This window comes from Melospiza georgiana, chromosome 3 (assembly GCF_028018845.1).
Source record: "Melospiza georgiana isolate bMelGeo1 chromosome 3, bMelGeo1.pri, whole genome shotgun sequence".
In the NCBI taxonomy this organism is placed as follows: Eukaryota; Metazoa; Chordata; class Aves; order Passeriformes; family Passerellidae; genus Melospiza; species Melospiza georgiana.
The window spans coordinates 2,141,084-2,161,122 of NC_080432.1; the positions used below are offsets into that span (position 1 = coordinate 2,141,084).

A 20,039-nucleotide genomic window follows, 5' to 3' on the forward strand; every position below is an offset into this window, starting at 1 on the left:
CTGTCTTTGCTGCTTTAATTAGTGTCTCAGTTTCTTGAATTAACAAGAATGGGCACTTCAAGGTCACCCTGATTGATAATTTTATGTATTTTGTAATTTCTTCCATGAATGTTGGTTTTTTTTTGTGCATGTGGTGCCGTTCAGGACTCCAGGGCAGGCAGTATGTTCATGTAAATAACAGAGCAGCATTTTTCAGCTGTGGTCTCTTGATGTTCCTTTATCTCAGGGTGCTCAGAAGAGGAAATGATTCCTGGCTCTGGGCAGAGGGCAGTGCTCTGTAGATGGGAGAGCTGAAATATTGTCATGGGGCTGCTGAGCTGGGATCCTGAGCTTCTGCTTCCATCACTAACTACTGGAAAAAGCATTTTCTGCTCTGCTTTCCAAGCTCTCCATTCCCTAAAAATGCCCTTTTGAACAGAAATTTGCAGGTTGAGATGGACACACACATCACTTCAAAGGCTGGAATCACACAAAGGGGATAGACATGGAAGAGGGGAGAATAAACTGTAAAAATTACCATGTCCAGAGGGCCTGGTTCATTTTAAATTCTCATAAAGCTGAACAAAAACACCAATCCTGTGTCAGGGAACTCCTCCTTTGATTCTTCAGTCACCTTAATTCCAGCAATTAGTTTGCTCTAATTTCACAAATTCCAAACTTTTCCAACACTTGAACTAAAATTTAAGGCAGAGCTGCCCTTCATTTGGGGAAGATTGAGCTGTTCCTGTGGTTCCATTTGCTCTCTCCTAGGAGATCACCTGGAAATACATGAATGGTGCAGCTCTCTGAGCTCATGTGAGATTTCTCTTACTGAGCAGCAGCTTTGAAATAGGAGCCCATTTTGGGCATAGCTGTGACTGTAAATGACTCTGTGAGCAGGGGGATGAGGTAGTGGCACCTAAAATTCAACCTGAGTGTTCAAAGTTTGGACAGAAACAGTTCCTGTATGGAACAGAATCTGGATTTCCATAGAAAGTAACTGGGGCCAATCCCCTGGATGAATAATGGAAAATAATAATTGCCTCAATATGCCTGAATCTCCTATTACCAAATGATCTATAGTTAAGGAAATAAATATCTTCTTTTCAAATCCAGAGCAGCTGTCCAACAGCCGGGCCTGCTGCTGATCAAAGTTGATAAAAGAAATCCTAGGATTATATATTATAGATAATCTACAGAAAAAAACAGTGGTAGTCTCTGCTTGTGGTGTGATTAGCAGAGTCCATTGAAGAAAACAGGACTTTTTGTTGGTTTTAATGCAGATCTGATAAGCTCTGTGGAATGTAAATCAGTTCATTAAAATTTGCAGAATGGTTCAACGAGGTAAAAGAGGAAACAGTTTTAACTTTTATAGGATGTTTACTGCATATAAAGTACAACAAAATCACAATTATTCCAGAAAAAATAGTGTTAGAAACGTGCTGTACTCAATGTGTTGTTCTGAGGAAGATTGAAGAATTTTGAATTGTGTTTTTAAAAAAAAACAATCTGACTGTAGAAATCATCCTGTGTAATTTCATAGCATCTCCACACCACGTCTATCTCTGCAGTATTTGTGGGGTTTTGCATAGTACAGATATTAAAAGTATGTATGGATGTGTATATATTAACAAATATATCAAAATAAGTGTTAAACATTGTGCCTGAGATGGGGTGTGTCAGTGGATAAATAATAAAAAAATGATAGTAAAGTCAAAGGCCTGTAGTGTCTTGGAAATTATGCTTCACTTGACAGTCTTAACTCTGATACCCATGGAATTGCCTACAGTTTTGGGTGTCCTAGTACAATATTCCAAATTCTGAGATAATACTCATTTATCTGAGGGATTTGGGAAGTTTCCTTCATTCCATGTGGACATAAGTGCAGGCTGATGTTACTTCACCATAAAATTCACTGTGGTACCTTTGGAGGAATGATGCATAAATCAGCAGCTGACACCTTTTAGTGGAGCTGCTTTGGAACCTTCATGCTCTGATTTCTCAAGAAAAAAAAACTGATTTTTTTTTTTCCCCTTTTGCAGTTACTTCAATGAGAATCAATATCCCGACGAGGCAAAGAGAGAAGAAATTGCCAACGCCTGTAATGCAGTTATACAAAAACCAGGTGAGGAGCTGCTGGGGGGTCCTTCACAAAAACAAAGAGGTTTCAGCATCTTCAGTTCTGAGACTGATGTTTGCAGAATCACAGAATTATTTGGGTTGGAAAAGACCTCCAAGGTCATCAACCTTTGACTGATAATTCAGGTTTTTGGAGGAGGAAGGAACTCAGCTCTCCTGTTTTTCAATATTTTGCAGCTTCCAGACATGGATCTCAGATTAGAACCTGGGTGTGAATGCAGGACCTTATCTTTAGGTCAACAAGTTGCATTTTCCCTGTTTCTGGAGAAATTATACTTAGGAGAGGAGCATGAATATTCAGTGTAGTGTTAGTGGATGCACCTGCCTTTGCTTAGTTTTGCTAACCAAACATTTACATAGATTTCAGAACTTGTGTTTTGGATATTTTTAGATTTCTTACAACCAGAATAAAAATTAATGAGAAGGCAACTAAAGTGTGAGTCATGCACATGGAATCACAAAATTATTTAGGATGGAAAAGCCTCTGGGATCATTGAGTCCAACCAAGGCCACCACTGATCCGTGTCCTCAAGTGCCACAGGAATTTTAAATCCCTGCAGGGATGGGGACTCCAGCACTGCTCTGGGCAGCTGTGCCAGGGCTGGACAGCCCTTTCCAGGCAGGAATTATTCCCAATATCCAACCTGAGCATCCTTGGTGCAGCTTGAGGTCATTGAGGGACATTTCCTCTCGTCCTGTCCCTGTTCCCTGGGAGAAAAGATGGATCCCCACCTTTTTATCCTTTCAGGGAGTAGTGGGGAGCTGGGACTGTCACAGGATAGCTCAGGGTCAGACAGGTTAGAATGGAAGTGACCTCTGGAGTTCGTCTGATGGGATTGTTCAGTTTCAGTATCTCCAAAACCAGAGATTTTCCCCTCTCCAGGCCGCTGTTCCACAATGTTGAGCACTCTCATGGCAAAGTACTTTTTCCCTAATACCTGCTGAAATTTTCCCTGAAAAATCCATTAGGTAAGAGGACCAGAGAGCTGAGGATTTGATTCCTGGCTGTGCTGCTGGTTTGTGGAGCAACTTGGAACAAAGTGCTGCAAGGCCATGTCAGGGAGCAGTAAAATACTGCCAGTGCTGCTGATGCAAAGCATTAGGCAGCAGCCAAGCTATCAATTTCCAGAGTTTTCTTTCTTTCACTTGTCTCATCTCTCTCCTAACTTATTTAAGTGTGCAGATTGCTGCAATTACATGGGTGTTTTGTATGCTGAATAAATAAACTTTGGAAAGGAGTCAGAAGCAGGGGGGGCTCAACCCTGTGTAGCCTGCAGAGGTCTGAGGATGCAGATGTGGGGTATATTTTATATAGGGTCAAGAGCAACTGAAGAGGTTTCCAGGATGTCCTTGGAATACTGAATCCCTCCAGTCTTCCCTTATTTATGCTGATGACCAGATAAAGGCATAGTTTCCTATAACTGCCTTCTGGTTTTTTGGGAATTTTTTGTTGGTTTAAATGTAAAAATCCAGTTTCCAGTATCCACCCCTGTTCTCCCAAAGGATCCCAAGTGTCCTGGGACAGCTGGGAGGGTTTGATGGGTGCTGAGAGAAAGGAAAGCAGATTGCAAGGGTGGCACAAAACCTCTTCATTCATTTTGCTGTTGTGTAAAACAGTCAACTGTACCCTCATGACTCGTAGTAAGAGAAGGAGCCCCAGGGATGGGGTTTGTGGCAGGAATTTCAGTTTTTGAATCTCAGTTTTGTGCTCAAACTGTAAAAGCAGCCCTTCATTCTCCCATGGCTCTGGATTGAGTTGGTTAAAGCTGCAGAGAAACTCCTGTAATTCAGATTTTAAAAAAACAGAAGAAAAGAGGATAATTGGCAGTTAGGACCACAGCACCTGGACACTGGAATGTCTTCCACATAAAGTTTACGTTTTTCTCAGTTATAATAACTTGCCAGTGCTGTTTGTGTTTCAGGGGTTTATCCCATAGAATCCCAGACTCGTTTGGGCGAGCAGGGACCCCAAAGCTCATCTAAAATTCCAATCCCAGAACAGGGACAGGGACACCTCCACTATCCCAGGTTGCTCCAAGCCTTGTCCAACCTGTTCTTGGACACTTCCCAGGGATGTGGCAGCCACAGCTTCTCTGGAACCCAGTGAGTAACACCACTGAAATATTATTTTAACACGACCGAACTATTATTTTTCCCTCCTGTTGCTTTCCTAGGAAAAAAGTTGTCGGATTTGGAGCGAGTTACCTCCCTCAAAGTGTACAACTGGTTTGCCAACAGGAGGAAGGAGATCAAGAGAAGAGCCAATATTGGTAATGTATCACAGAGCCTGCCTGCAGGGCTTGGGGTTTGCTCAGGAGAGGTGGCAATTACGTAAGAATAAATTAGTGAAAACACCAGAGGTGCTGACAGCATAGGGAGAAATGTGGAGGAATTATGAAAATGAGTCCCTTGCTGTTCCAGATTTTTTTTTGTGAAATACGCGTAATTTGTAGAATTCTGTCATCAGTGCAGGAAAAAGTGATGCAGTTACAAACTTTTACTGGAAGATCGGCTTTAAAAAGCAAAGTGAGAATTTTAAAGGTGGAAGGAGAGTTGCATTTCCCTCCTTTGAGTATCCAAACTCAAATCTGAAACAAAATCTCAAAATATTAAATAAAGGAGATAAAGATGTCAGGTTCACAAACTTTGTGTGGTTTTTATCCTGGTTATACCTCTGCCCCTGACAGCTTTCCAAGGTTCTGCCCAGGGACAAGTGGCTGGAAAAAAGCCACATTTTTTGTTGATGATCAGGAAAAAAGAAAAGTCACTTCAGAGTTAACCCTTTGAATTCTTAGCTGATTGTGGGGAAATCAAAAGTGACTCTGAACTTGTAGGAAGGAGTCTGGTGTGGATAAGATATTCTGAGGAGAGTAAGACACCTCAGTGATTTATTGTGAATTTTTGTGGATTCAACCAACTGCTGCCATTCATATAAAGTTTGATGCCCTTACTTAGATATTATGCAGAATTACTTTTGTGACACATGGGTGAACAGACATCCATATCTGCATATTTCCAGTATTTTTAATTATTTTAAATGTTCCACTATTTTGCCTTATTTCTGAATAAGAAAAAAGCTCTTATTACAACATTTAACATGTCACTTAAGTTTAACTAAATTTATTTTTCTACAAGTAAAAATGGCTTCTCAAAGGAATGGGGGAATAAAGCAAACTTAGTGTTTGGAGAGGACGTTTTAAAAGAGATCAAAAAGAATCAAGAAGAGCTTTACATATATGGATCCTGCTGGAAGATTTTGTGTTTTCAAATCCCTAAAGTGCTTTCAGAAATTTCTCCCATCTATTTTCAGACATTCCTCACCCCCTTGAGTCCTGCCAGTCCAAACTATGGGGGAAGATTTACAGGGAATGCCTTTGTCACCCCAATACCTCAGAAATGACACTGATTTCTGTTAGGACTGGCTGGAATACAGTGATTTTTACTCTCAGACAGGTCTGGTAGTTGGCAGGGAAGGATTTCAGGCAAACCAGTGTTTGTACCTGTGCTATATTCCCCAGTATTGGAGAGTGAAGAGAAAGGTGCTAAGTACTAACCCTGTTCCTCCAGTTATTCTAACTTCCTGAAAAAGGGAAAAAAAAAACCCTGAGTTACTTTAACTCCTCCAATGCATCAGATAAATGAGGGATCCATTTGCTTTTTTCGAAGAAGCAGCAATCCTGGAGAGCCATGGAATAGATGTACAGAGTCCAGGAGGTCACTCCAACAGCGACGACGTGGACGGCAACGACTACTCAGAGCAGGTGAGCACTGGAGCCTGGTGGCCGAAAAGGGAGAACTCAAACACCTCAGAAAGGCCCTTTTGCTTCTTGAAAATCCTGTTTTGTTTGGCTTTTGTGCCATTGTGATGGGGAGAGGGTGAGAATACCCAGTATTGACCCACGTGGATTTGTTGCCTCACAACAGGACACTTGGCAAGTACGCAACGGGGAGGAGGAGGGACGGTGTTCCGAGGGAGGCAGAGAAGCAGAGAAGGTAGAAGAAGACAGGAGGATCTGCTCCAAACAAGCAAGTTACACCCCTCACACCACACACGGTGTCTGAGGAGAGCCTCACCTCAGCCAGAGCCCTGCCATACCCATGCTCTACTTCCCTGTCACTCTGAGTTCCCCTCCCTCAGGAAGGGATGGACAGGTCTTTCACAGTCCTGTGTGTCAGGCACCTGCAGTTATCCCTGAAAAACTGGGTACCTCCTGCACCTCTGATTTCTTTCTGCATGAAGGGCCCTGCTCTAGCCAGGGCCATCCCTGCTGTGAGCTGCTGACCCAGCCCCAGACATGAGCAGGAGGGAGCCCTACCCAGGACCCTTCAGAATTCCTTGTGCCACCCTTTCCCAGCTGGATTCTGAGCACCCAGCACCCTCCTGTAAGTTCCTGAGCTCCCTCTGTTCTTTCAGGAGCTTCTCAGGATCACCCCTCAGACACTGGCAGACAAAGGGTGAAGGCTGGGGGGAAAGGACTTGATTTACTAAGCTTTGACCTTTAATTGGCCCATTCCATATTGTTCTGTAAGAGTGTGCCACTATTTGGATTCTTTACATATTATCTGTCTTTTTTTTTTTTTTTTGTTTGTTTGCTTTTGCATTTTAATTCTTGCCCGTTCTCTCTTTCTCTTGGTTATTTTTAACCCTTGACAGCAACTTCTTTTTTAAATCCTCTTAGCAAAAGAATACCCCTTACCACACTCTGAGCCCTCATCTACCCTAAAGTTGGTGACCCTTCCTCACACACCTTCCTGACAGGTTTGAATCCCCTTCCCAATTTTCCCAGTATTGGGAAATTTGGTTGGTTTCCCAGTGTTGGGAAACCAGCTCCAACCAAACCCCCATGGTTGTGTGTGTTTGGCACCAGTGACTCAACCAGTTCACTCCTGCTTTTTACAGGAGATATTTCTGTGCTACCCCACAGCTGGGCTGGACCACTTTTCCCTGCCTTTTCTGGGAGAATCTGAGAGTTCTCCCTCTGCAAATGCTGCTGGTGGAGTGGAACAGCAGCTGAGTGTCCTGGAATGAGTCCCTGGCACACTTGGCTCTGGCCCAGTGCAGAAGATCCCTGGCAGAGCTGGCATCCCCAGCTGCTCTGCTCCTGGTGCGGATTGAGACCCTTTTTATAGGTCAGCACCAGCAAATTTGGTGGAACCAACTTTTCTGGCTCTCAGTGATGAGAAGCTGCTTTGTTACTGCCATAAAATATTTAGAAACCACTGCCAAGGCCAGAAAATTCCCTGTCAGACAGACAGGACTGGAACACTGAGGTGGAGCGTGATGTAGACTCCTGAACTATGTTTTTCTTCTGTGCATTAACCAGGATACTTTGGAAAGAGAAATAAATGGGTTATTAAAATTTAAAGATCTTTGTTTAAAGGCCTTAGAAATGACATTTCTCAGTAATCTGGGCTCCTCCATGAGGTGTAATTAGTCATCAGCAGCAAAGCAGATTAAATGGCAAGTTCTCCTGATGACCATTTAACATCCCATAGCTGTTAAACCCAGAAATTCTGTTTCTCACAGGTACGCTTAAACTCTAATAAACTTTAAAACACAAAGTTCAAACACAAAGTTCATCTGAATACTAACAAAGGGCCTAAACCCCAGATTTTAGGGCTCTGTATTTGTACCATGACAAAGATTTCTGAGAAGCCCTAAAATTTACCAGACCCTTGTTATAAGTGAATGAATCCTTCTAAATAATCCCAGGATTTTACCAAATCCTGACTTTTTTTTGTCCTCCTCAACTTTTGCCACCCATCATCTTAATTTAAAAATAGTCTGTGCACGTTTTAAATTTTAAATCACAATTTCATCACTTGAAGGCTGTTGGGAGACTCATAAATGTTTATCATTTCCTTTCTGTAAATGGTAATAATTTAAAAATCCAAGATCACAGGGGGATAATTATTAGTCCCTGTTTTAAAGAGGAGAAAGCACCATGATTTTTCCCAAAATTCCCTATTTGATTTATGGTGGTTCCAGTCCCCTTCTGTCACTGGTTTTCTTAGCATTGGAAGAGTTTTCCAGCATCTTTTCCCCTATATCTGTGTGAATTCAGTGTTTTCACAGGATGCTGACTTGGACCAAGGCTTAGACTCAGTTTGTGTCATGGTTTTGGTCAATAGTAGTAGTTACAGAAAATACTTTTCTAATGTATATAGAATTATTTCATTCTAGTAGCTTCCAGCTTCTGGAAGTCAGTAGTTTTAAGAGGTTTCCTGAGTTTCCATAATTTCTAGCAGACTGATTTCCCTTGGACTTGTCAAACATACACCTTTTAAAGCCATTTTTACTTTTGTCTGATGTAAAAATCAGTGAATCCTGAACTGAGCTGTGCTAAGTGAGCAGTGCTTCCCACTGCTGCCTTGGATCACATTATCATTCCAGCCAGTGTCTTTGATTATTAAATCATAAAAAACCAAGGACAATTGTCCTCTTATTTTCCAATTATTTGTAATAAACATTTATCATATCAACCATCAGCCATTTCTTCCCCAAACTGGAGGAACTTGACTCTGTTTAGCTTTTTCTCATGAGGAAACTTCTTCCCTTGGGATTTTTCTTTTCTCTGCCTTTTCTTTTTCTGTTGTGGCATTAAACAGAATCAGAGAACCCACAGAATGGTTTGGGGTGGAAGAGACCTTAAAGTTCATCTCATTCCACCCCCTGCCATGACCAGGGGTGACCAGAACTGTATATTCCAGCTATAAGCATGTACCTGTGCCATGCCCAGTGATTCCTGTCTTAATTTACTTCCCTGATTTAACCTTGTGTATCACTTGTTGTGTCTTTATAATTCAATATTTTCCTCCAGAGCTGGGTCCCCCACTCCCTGCCTGGTTTACCTTTGTCTGCACAGTGAGGGAAATCAGTCCTAAACCAGTTGTAAACCAGTCCTAAATCAGTTGTAAACCAGTCCTAAACCCACGTGATGACCACCCCGCTCTGTCCCCCCACAATCACTCGGCGCATTTTTTTTTTCTCTGCTGTGTTTTTTTTGGACTCGTGGAATAACCCTGCTTCTCTCTGCTCCTTCCCACATGGTTCCCAGGATGACAGCACTAGCCATAGTGACCACCAAGACCCCATTTCCTTAGCAGTGGAGATGGCAGCAGTCAACCACACCATCCTGGCGCTGGCCCGGCAAGGAGCCAATGAGATCAAGACAGAGGCTCTGGACGACGACTGATGCCAAGAGAGGGGAGGGTCAAAGCAAGAAGTAACTTAGTTTTAGACGTAGCACCTTAGCAGACTTTCCTCAGTCCTTAATATGTGTTCTTACAGTATAACTTTGCAGTTTCTTGTACGTCAGTTAGCTGTTAGGGTCTTGTTCTGTGAAGATGGCATGGTGCCCTCAGCCTTTGCATATACTCTCTCAGTATTAATTCCCAATAAATAATCAATCAACCAACCAACCTCCCTCTCCCGGCCCCCAGTGGCTAGAAAGGTAAAATTAAAAAAAAAAAAAAGAAAAAAAAAAAAGAAAAAAAAAGAGAAAAAAAAAAATCTTGCTGCTCTGTCTTAGCATTCAAAGTGCTTCCAGGTATTTTAGACAGCCCTCAATTACAAGTCTTTAGGCTACACTTAAAATCTTGGATAACCTTAGAGATGGTGTTGAAACCGATAGTCCGTACGCTTTCCCTGCCCTGAGACTGAAAGGATGCAAGCTGAGGTAGTGGCACAGGGTCGATGGACACCAGACTGGGATATCAACAGAGAGTAAAAAGAACACTTAGAAACCCCACTCCAGCATGGGAATAAATGATTTCCAGCTGCAATAAGCCGTGCCTCACTGGTCATACAGTGACTCCGTTTACTTTTCGGGTGCTGTGCCGAGAATGTCCATTGGAAACACATCCCCACATTTCAGTTGATGCTCACACGTTCAGCACAGACATCCTCTGCTCTCACAAGCTGCGTGGCTTAGTGGAGAAGTGCTGCCTTCTGCCTCTGCGACCGTGGTCGAAGCCCAGCCTGGGATCAAATGAAAAATGAGCTGAATGTCTAAATGGACAACAAGTCCACTTCTCAGAACCACTGCTCGTTCTTGGCATGGCTGGCAGTGCCTGCTCAGAAGAGGTCTAGACTCTTAGCCATCTGTCATTAACAATTTCACCTTTAATTCCTCCTCTCTCACCTTTTCTGTCCCCGCTCTGCTCCCCTCTCCACTTTGCCACTTTCGAAAGCAATGTTTTCCAGGAAGGTTGTTAAGGTCCTGAAATGGGTGAGTGGATTTTTACACGCCTGTGTAAGTAATGCCTACGTCCTGACTAGCCTGAAAGGTTTCTGGAGAATTCGACATCTGACCTTTGCTAGATAACCATCAGAGCATAAATATTCTCCTAAATACGAACTTCTTTTGTTTGTTTGAAGGCAGGAGGATCTCTTACCTGAGAAATGGGGTGTGAATGTTTTGTGTTCTCTTTACTCTGTCTTTGTTAAGGTGTGAGAAAGCTATACTGCTACGAGCAATTTAATTAATAATTGGAAGCCATACTGATAATGGATGTGGTAATATTTGTAAAGCAAACCTACTCTAAGTAGCAGGAACTAATGGAATTGTTTTCCTTGATCATATGTAGCACTTTTGTTACTTTTTTCTTAAAGATATTTATATTTGATAAGTCTTTTTTTTATCATTTGAGAATTCCAAATACCAAACAGCGAACTTGCATTACAGAGTCACCCTGCAATCACCTTGTCATCTAGTATCTAAATGATGAACTGTGTGTGCATCTAAGAAAATTACATCTGCTAGCATTGTGTGGAAATGATCTCCTGGCATCCTGATAAAATGATATGTTGCTGCCGGTAAGAGGAAACGTTTGGATGGAAACAGCACGAGAAGCGTTAGAGACGGGCAGGGCTGTGTTGCATTAACAGAGAACAAATTCAAAACCTACGGAAATTTTTGTATGGAGACACATACAGAAAAGTTTGCATAGCATTTCCCTCCACGTTCCTCTTTATCTTCCCAGTTTGTGTGGGGATAGCCTAAAGAGGGGAAAACAGCTCAAGGATGGGTGGTTTCCCTTTGCTCCCCTCTGCTTTGGAGGTGGAGCAAGGGGAAATTCCTGTATCTCGCCTTGTTCTCACCCCTTCCTCCCTCTTAACCCTCAGAGAGGTTCGTGATGGCTCCAGTGTGGCTCCTGAGCAGTTTTTGAGCCAGGCTGAGCCCTCCAGCTCAGCTTTTCCTCTGTCCATGTGGAGCAAACTGCTTTCCCACGTGCTGAGGAGATCCTGTGCTCTCGGAGGGCACCGCCGTGCCACCTCTGTGTCCCTTGGAAGATCTATAGGTAGGGCTTGGCCTCGACTTCCACTTATGGATTTCATTGGAGAATTTATGTGCTTTCCTTAGATACAGATCACTGGAGCAGAATGAAGCCGTCTTTTTTTCCTGTTTTATTGCATTTCTCGAGTAGGCAAATTCATGAGTAGCATCAGGGCGGACTCAGGAAAGGCAGGACTTGGATCAGTGACCATTGCACCACTGCAGTTATTTTCTTACTGCCTGTATGAATGTTTTGGTACTTAGGAGTGAAAGGATGGGGAGAGCTTTTATTTCTATTTTTGCACAGCAGAATGATCGAGCAAACTCGAGCCTTAGTGGAATTTTACCTACTTATTCATTCCACAGTCACACACTGAGCTGACAAGCAACATCCACGATTTATAGTAAGGAGATTTTAATAATCGATGACCTCTTTACGTTGGGCTTGCCACCACCATTTGTTCTGGCTGTTTCATTTTAAAAAGAACAGACTCAAACTGTTGGACAGCTGCAATTTTAAAAGAAATACTGCTTATTGCTTACTACAGTATCTGTAAAAAAAAAAAGGCATTGTTTGAGGCTTTGCCTTTTTAAAGCAATAGGGAAGAATAAAAATAGCATTATAACTTCTGTATCCTGATTATAGGTTCATGTGATGCAGGATCAAAGTAACACCATTGAAATTGTGTGTCTGTACCATCTAATGTAGAATAATCTGGTCTTAATTCTGTTTGTCACTGTCAGGAAGCTGCTGACATCCCACACAGCATCTTCTCTGAAGGTTAAACAGGTAAAAAGCCCCTTGTGAGCAACTGGAGATTGGCAGATCTTCCTGGGCTGTAAACACCCAGTTTTTTACCTTCCCACATTGTCATCTTACTAGGGAAAATGTCAAATTTTTGAGGAATCAGCCCCTTGGTTCCATGGGGTCAGTGTTTGAGGTGTGTGTGTTCCAGCTTCTCCTTGGGTATCAGGAGGTACAAGGAACGAGTGGCACCTCAGCTGTCCCCAGGGTGCTCCTGGCAGGTTGTTCCCTTCATTCTGGAAGTTCATTTGCAGCTAGTCAATCCTTTTTGGTTTGAGGTGAATTATCTGTAATGGGACAGGTGCTGATGGTACCGAGGCGAGCGAATGTGATCTGGAGTAAGTGAAAGAATCAGCGGAGGCTGTGTCCTGGAATTCAGGAATCCTGTAATTCTTTCTTTTGGGGCTTTTTCCACAATATGGGAGTTGTCTTTGTCTTTCTGCCTGTGGGCTGCCTTGGAAATGAAGCCTCATCTGGGTAGCAGTGCAGTGGAGTGGCAGTTTGTTGTAGCCAGGCTGGAGTCACACTGCAGTTTGTTTCGTTGAAGTGGCTCTGGTGGCAGATCTGAGCTACCTTTTTGTTCTGTGAACAGAGAAGAAGTTAATTTAAGAAGCTCCTCATCTGTGATGGTCACAGATTGCTTTTGCCTTCGTAGAGTGAGTTCTGGCTGATATTTTGTCCCTCATAAAGTCCTTTTACTTGAGTTGTTGTCTCTGACCGTCTTCTTAAAACAACAATTTCTACCTCCACTTCTTTTCTGGATTGTTTTGGTGTTGGGTATTTTTTTAGTTCCCCCACCCTTTTTCCTGAAGTATGAGATCCCAAACATTTACAAAAGCCTTATGAGTTGATAAAAATCAGCAGATTTGTTTTCTGTTGAATACTCTGCAGACACACATGTGGTTGCAGTGAAATCCTGTGCTGGATGTGAGTCTGCAGTGCACCCTTGCAGTAATTAAGGAATCTCATTAAGAGCCTTCAGGAGGTCATGGAAAGGGTTTGGACCCCTCTGTCCATCATTTGTGGGGCCATGGCATGGGCAGGAGGGGGCAGATGGGAGGGTTGGAGCACATGCCACATAGTGGGAGATTGCAGGAGCTGGGGTTGTCCAGACTGGCTCTGGGTTTTAACTGTCTTAATAAATTAGTTTTGCCTAGTGCAGGATCAGGAGTTGGACTTTGATGATCCGTGTGGGTCCCTTCCAACTCAGGATATTCTGTGATTCCAGAGAAGGCAGAGCCAGGCTCTTTTCAGAGGTGCCCAGCAAAACCCTGAGGGGCAGAGGGCTAAAGCTGCATGAAGGAAAATCCCAGATGAGTATAAATAGAAGTATTTTCATGCTCAGTGCTAGAAATGGCCCAGAAAGTCAGTGAAATTCCCATTCTTGGGGATACTCAAAATTCAACTGGACAGGGTTGGATTAGAGACCTCTAGAGGTCTCTTCTGACCTAAATTATTCTCTGATCCTGTGCCGACCTGCTCAGGCTGAGGTGTTCCCTAGTTCTGATTTGTACATGTTGACTTGTTTAAAGAAATCCTGGTAATTTGTTGAGGGTTTTTTCTGTTTTGCTGTTCATAAAAATTATCTTTTCTAGTTTACTAATAGAGGGGAGCTTTATTTGCAGGGTCTGGCTCCAGGCTCCAATCAAGCCATAAGTTAGAGATTTCATTAATTATTTGCTCTGTTTACACAGTTCTTCAGGGATATTTGACTTATTCTGTTTGTTTCATTACCTAACGTCAGACTGGTAAGTTTTTTCATGTTTTTGTAACATTTGTGATTTGTAGATCAGTTTTTGCCTTCATTTGTGAAGATTTATCTTTGTCTTGCTGCTGTGAGTGCAAGTGAGAAACTCCACATAGCTGAACCTATTTCAGGAAAAATTGAGATTAACTCAAGACCACTGGTGACTGCTGTGATAAGCCAGAAATTTTGGGTCAATAAATCACAAATTGATGATTATTAGGAGCTGGAAGGGTTTGATTGGGAAAAAGTCATATTTTGCTCACTTGGATCCCCCTTTCCTTATGCTGTTGGCCACTTCTAGGAAAAGCAGTGTGGTAGCTGAAATAGGTTTTATTTTTCATACAATTAAACCCACTAAAATTGGTGTAAGAATTTTCCAAACTCAGAATTGCTGCCTTGATGCAGGATGTTGGTTCCCTGTGCATGATCCTAACTGGAATCCAAAACTGGAGTCACATTTTCCTTTGCAAATTACTAAATTCACTGTGAGACCCTGCCCATAATCCTGAGCTGGGAGTGTTCAGCTAGGGATGGTTTCCAACCCCTCCTCTGCTTTATCCCTACTCATTTTAATTAATATTTATAATAATGTTCCTCCTCCCACTCCAGCTCCATCATGGTGCAGCCCCCACTTCCCAGTGCTCATCAGCTTCTTTCAAACTCATTGTGTAATTACCAGCAAATTTTAGGGGGTTTTGTCAAAACTTTGCTCTCATTTTATCTGAGTTTTCTCACTCAAGTAGCTCTTGCACTCTTTGATGTTATTTAACTCGATAATATTATTTTGATCAAAGTCTTAAGCTTGTAGGCAATAATCTTTGGTTTGGTGCAGCTTTTGGCAGGAATATTTGTTGGCAGGATTGGTCTTAAAATTGTGTTACATGTCAGTGACCTTAATATATGTTCCTTCCATGGATTTTCTGTGTTTGTAGCAGCAGTCAGGGGTTGGATCCTGATCCCGGCTACTTTAATGGAGTTTTGTGGAGTTTTCACTGTGATTCCTTGGAAGGGAAGGTTGATCACCTGACCAAAAAAATACCTTGCAGTTCCCGAGAAGATATTTCAACCTAAAACATTCCCCTTTGGGCTTTTGAGCAGCTGGGATATTTACTCAGGATATTGGATCAGTTATTGGCCAAAAGGGATTTGGTACAGCCCTAAAACCTTCATTTCTGCCTCTCTTGCTGCTGTCAAATTTACGGGGTTTGAACTGTCTGACTAAAGACGTTGCACATTCATGAAAACCAGAGGCATTCTAGAGATGGCAGCTACAAATCCAAATTTAAAATACACTGAAATTATCTTTTTTTTTTCCTTTGTGAGAAATGTGTTACAACTAGAGGAGCGTGGTTGGGTGTTTTGAGGACTGTCAGTATGGTGACAGTGATTTGATGTTGGTTTTTGTCCAACAAACGTAAATCAAATCAAACCAATGGAAGTTTTATCTCGGTGGCAGCAGTGAGGCAGAGGGAGAAAAATTTAAACTTTTTTACTAAAGAGTTTGTTGCCATCCTTGGCCTTGAGTTTTTGTCACTTAAAAATGGCCTGGTATTGTTTGTTCTGTAGTTTATATCAGAGAATTGTGGAGTGGGTTGAGTGGGAAGGGATTTTAAAGAGCATCCAGTCCCACCCATGCCATTGACAGGGACACCTTCCACTATCCCAGCTTGCTCCAATGGCCTTGGACATTTCCAGGGATGGAGCAGCCCCAACTGCCACAGAGCTAGAAAAGAATTTGCCATTTGAAACGCGGGGAGGGGGAAGAATTCACAGGACATTTTAAATGTCCCTTTTAATCAGGCTGATGCAGTGAAAGAACCGCTGGGCTTGATGGCTGCAGCGTGGAGCTCTTTCCCATTCTTTCAGGGAGGTCTGGAGTGCTCCAGCCAAGAGCTCGAGCAGGAATGAACTGAAACCATTGAGCTGGAGCGGGCTGGTGATGGGCCTTTGATGTTTCTGTATGTGCAGAACATCTCTCCCTCAGCTGCCTTGGCAGAAGCCTCCCTCTGCCATTTATTCCCTCTGTGCTCAATGGCAGCGGGTGTGTTCTGCTGATCAAAACACCCAGCACACTTGTGCTGAATCCTTTCAGGCTGCAGCCAGGGTAATTGGGATGGGCAGGATAAATGCATGGGAGTATGGCAGTCGCAGTGATGGCAGCTCTTTTCAATGCCTGGGTGTCCCTGACGGGTAATTAGCGGCTTTAGAACTGCGGGGATTGGCATGGCCGTGATTAAAAGGATTTCTGTCTTTTCTGTGATTGAAAACAGAAGATCTCCCGCCCCCTAATTCTCTTTTAATGCCGGTGTTATTAGTGACACTTGGAACACAGCTCCTCTGTAAACTTAAATAATGACCTCGGTGAATGGTGACTTACAAGAGCAGGGACTGAACCGAGCTCAGTTTCTATGCAAAGCTGCCCCTCCCGATTCTGTGTTCCTGCTCCACGTGCGTGTCACTCCCAGCGAGTTCGGGAGACAAAGAGGACATTTGGTGGTGTGACAGCCTGGGGACAGATTGCCAGGGCCTGGTTTAGCTCTTCTGGCTCATTGTGGATTTAAGGAGATGAAGAGGATGAGCCATGAGCTCCACTGGACCCATCCTGAGTTTTCCTTGGAGCAGGGAATGTCCCTGGCTCTTGGGTGCCATTCCAAATTCCCATTCCCTCTTTGGAAGCCTTATCAGCACTTCTTGCCGTGTTCTCCTCCAGCTCTGCTCTCTCAAGTAACACAGTGTAGTGATGGGAGCTAATTCCCCTTTTTCCTTCAAAAAATCTCAAAATTCCCCTCACAGGAGAGCTGGCTGGACACCATCCTTGCCATTCACCCAGGATATCTGGTGGTGACCCAAAATATCATCATTTTCCCCTGATCTGTTGCTGTAGTCTCCAAAAGCATCTGCCATGGGGTGTTCTGTGCCTTTTAAATCTGTTTTTGTGAGTATCTGTTGCCCACTGAGCACTGCAGAGCCTGTGCTCCATTTCTGCCCTTAAATTTCTTGACCAGATTTTTCCATAGTGCTGTTCTCCCCTTACCAGGCAGGTTTCCACATTTTGTTGGCATGTAAAGATGCTTAGAGGGACTCTTGAGTCAAATTTAGTAAAACTAGCAGCTTCCTATCACCAAAAAATCCTTGAGAGAATTTAGGGACTTCCTTAGGCTTTTATTTAAATCTTCCAGTTACTTTTCAGCTTCTTTGCACTGAAATCCTTGTGAATCCCAGTTCAGAGAAGACCTGTGGCTGTGGGTACTTCAGTTCTTCGAGCACAGTTCCCATTGCACTCACAGTACCAATGGGAACAACTTCTGTTTTAGAAAATATATTTTTAGAGATTCACTTGCTGCTGTCACTGGCCTCAATTCAGCTTCCCCGTCCTCCTCTCCCTTCTCCTTAACTAATTAAAGTCTTCCATGTTATGGCAAGATGGCATATGTAGCTTAAATAACCCACCTCTTTAATTAAGAGGTTGGATTCAGCCTTCTGAGATATATTTGACATCATTTGAGATTTAAAAATACATTTTACTTACACAGTTTATCCGTCAGATCGCTCAAGGAGGGCAAAGAGATAATGAAAGTAAATTATTAATTAATATTTCTCACCCAGTATATTCCATTAAGAATGTTAAGCATTTATTCCATTCCTCAAAGCACGTTTGACTTTGGATAGAATTTTTTTTTTAAGTCTGCCTGCTGATGAAGTTTTTGCTGTCTCTCTTTGACAGGGCTGTAGGGACAGGGTGGAAAATACTCTTCAGGAGCTGCCCAGAGCCAGGAATTCCGAGTATCACCTCACTGACCAGGTTTCCCATTTCCCTTGTGCATTGTGGACAGATCTTTTCAAGCCAAACAGGCTGTCCCTGACACATCCAAGCTGCTTGAAAACAATTGGTGAAATTATGGAGTGAAAACAGCAGCAGGAGCATCTCCACCTCCAGGGTATGGGATGGAGTGGGATGAGTTTGGGTTTGGAATGGTGAAGGAATTCAGGATGTTGCACAGCATCTGGAACTGCTCCCTGAAAGGGAGAAACACCTTGGGATCTTTGTTGGTGAGAGAATTGGAGTGGTTTAGGAGCTGTCCCGTGTTTGAGCTGTGCTTGTGTTCATTTTCTCACAGAGGTAGTTCCGAGGATCCTGGAATGGTTTGGGTGGGAAGGGCCATTAAATCCATCCCATCCCACCCCTGCCATGGGCAGGGACACCTCCCACTGTCCCAGGCTGCTCCAAGCCCTGCCCAGCCTGGCCCTGGACACTGCCAGGGATCCAGGGGCAGCCACAGCTGCTCTGGGAATTCCATCCCAACCACACCTTACCAGCCAAGGATTCCTTCCCAATATCCCACCCATCCCTGCCCTCTGGCAGTGTGCAGCCATTCCCTGTGTCCTGTCCCTCCATCCCTTGTCCCCAGTCCCTCTCCAGCTCTCCTGGAGCCCCTTTAGGCCCTGGAAGATTTCCCTGCAGGGTTCCCTCTCAGTTTAACCAAACATTCCCACCTTGGCACACAGGAACAATTCAAACAGTTCAGTTCAGCACTTACTTCCTTCAGAGCTCTTTACTTACACAAATCTTTTTTTCTGTAGAGCTTTGTAAGTCTCAGTTCTCTTTCTCCAGGGCCTTGGAGAAAATAAATGCTGTTGAGATGTGGGAATGTTTATAAATCCATTGGATATCTGTGATAAATTTGTAAAGAGTGATGCAGAATAGAGAGACACTTTCAATTAGGGTTAAGTTTGTGGGGGTTTTTTTTAATTATTATTTTTTTATGAAGTAGATGGAAATAGGGAGTTTGCATCAGGATTGTGGGAGGCCACCCGACCTTCAGGGTCTCCTTGTAGGTGACACCCTGGTCCCTTCTGGCCTTAATTGTAAATCTGTGACTCCAAAGAGATAAAATGTGTCTTTTACCTTTAGAACTTGTTGAGAATATTGAATAGTTTATAGAGATTTGAGTTCTGGAGGGGTTCTCTGCAGCAAGAACTTTCCATCAGAGAACACGTTGTGCCTTATGTCTCTAACCCCACTTCCAGTTCCATACAATAAAAATTACCCCAAAAATTCAGCATAAATAGAATTTGATCAACTACAACCCTTTTTATTGGGCTGCAGTGCCTCAGCAGCTGATTTCCACAAATACCACTTTCAGAGGGCTTCAAACAATCCCACAGCCAGCACAAGCCCTCTTGCTGAACTGAAGTCTCCTTATTTCCTGCATGGAGCCTGCATTCCTGGAAGGAATTCCTGTGGACCCTGAGCTCAGCCCTCCTCAACTGCTCTGAGCCATTTCCTTCCCTCTGAAGTTGATTCTTTGCACTGAATTACTATTTTCACATTATTTTCCCAGATTTCAGTGCTTCTCATAGAAATAATTTCTTTTGTCTTTCATGCAAGCTCCTTCACATCCCAGTAATCCCTGGTTTGTAATTTTACCTGGTTTGCCTCTTCTGAAGTGCTCTGACCAGAAGCTGTTGTCCTTGCAGCCTCCAAGAAAGGGATTTATGTTGTTTCCACCCTGTAAAAAGCAATCCAGCATAGGGCAGAAGCTTCCAAACTTTCTACTCTGGGGTTTCCCAGCTCTCAGACCCTTCTCCCTTCCATCCTTGCAGTTTGGATGGTTAGAAAAATCACAGAAATAGCAATTTTTAAGTATAATTTTTTATTATTATTATTATTATTACTTGGCCTGTCTTCTTTTTTCACTGGGAAGATTTGTTTACTGGGAGACATTCCCCTTTCCTTTGGCCTTTTAGATGGTGCTGTATCCATTACTTACTTGAAGTATATATTAAATAAATATGAACAATTTTATCTACTTTGGCCGGTTAAAAAAAAAAAAAAAAAATCAGCTCATAAATTCAGCCAGTTTACAGCAGGTTCTTCACTTGCACAATCCTTGTGAAATCAGGGGGTTGGAGACAGGGAGAGGGACAAGGTGGAAATGCTTTTTTTTCATAGAATCATGGAATGGTTTGGGTTGGAAAGGACCTTAAAGCTCATCCAGTTCCTGCCCCTGCCATGGCCAGGGACACCTTCCCCTGTCCCAGGCTGCTCCATCCAGCCTGGCCTTTTTTTGTTCCAATTTATTTTGCCTTG

The 20,039-nt window shown here is 43.1% G+C and overlaps 1 protein-coding gene across 8 annotated transcripts in view; it reads left to right on the forward strand.

Moving 5' to 3' along the window:
* Positions 1 to 17,939, forward strand: part of HMBOX1 (homeobox containing 1) — a 117,878-nt gene extending 99,939 nt beyond the window's left edge. For 3 of the 8 annotated variants that reach the window (XM_058019546.1, XM_058019547.1, XM_058019553.1), the window contains exons 7-11: positions 2,022 to 2,104; positions 4,293 to 4,388; positions 5,785 to 5,879; positions 6,043 to 6,144; positions 9,177 to 17,939. In XM_058019546.1, coding sequence (XP_057875529.1) covers positions 2,022 to 2,104; positions 4,293 to 4,388; positions 5,785 to 5,879; positions 6,043 to 6,144; positions 9,177 to 9,314 — 514 coding nt within the window. In that variant the 3' untranslated portion in view covers positions 9,315 to 17,939. The remainder of the gene's footprint in view (positions 1 to 2,021; positions 2,105 to 4,292; positions 4,389 to 5,784; positions 5,880 to 6,042; positions 6,145 to 9,176) is intronic. The other 5 variants (XM_058019551.1, XM_058019548.1, XM_058019552.1 and 2 more) reach the window with 5 other exon arrangements.
* The last annotated feature ends 2,100 nt before the right edge of the window (positions 17,940 to 20,039 follow it).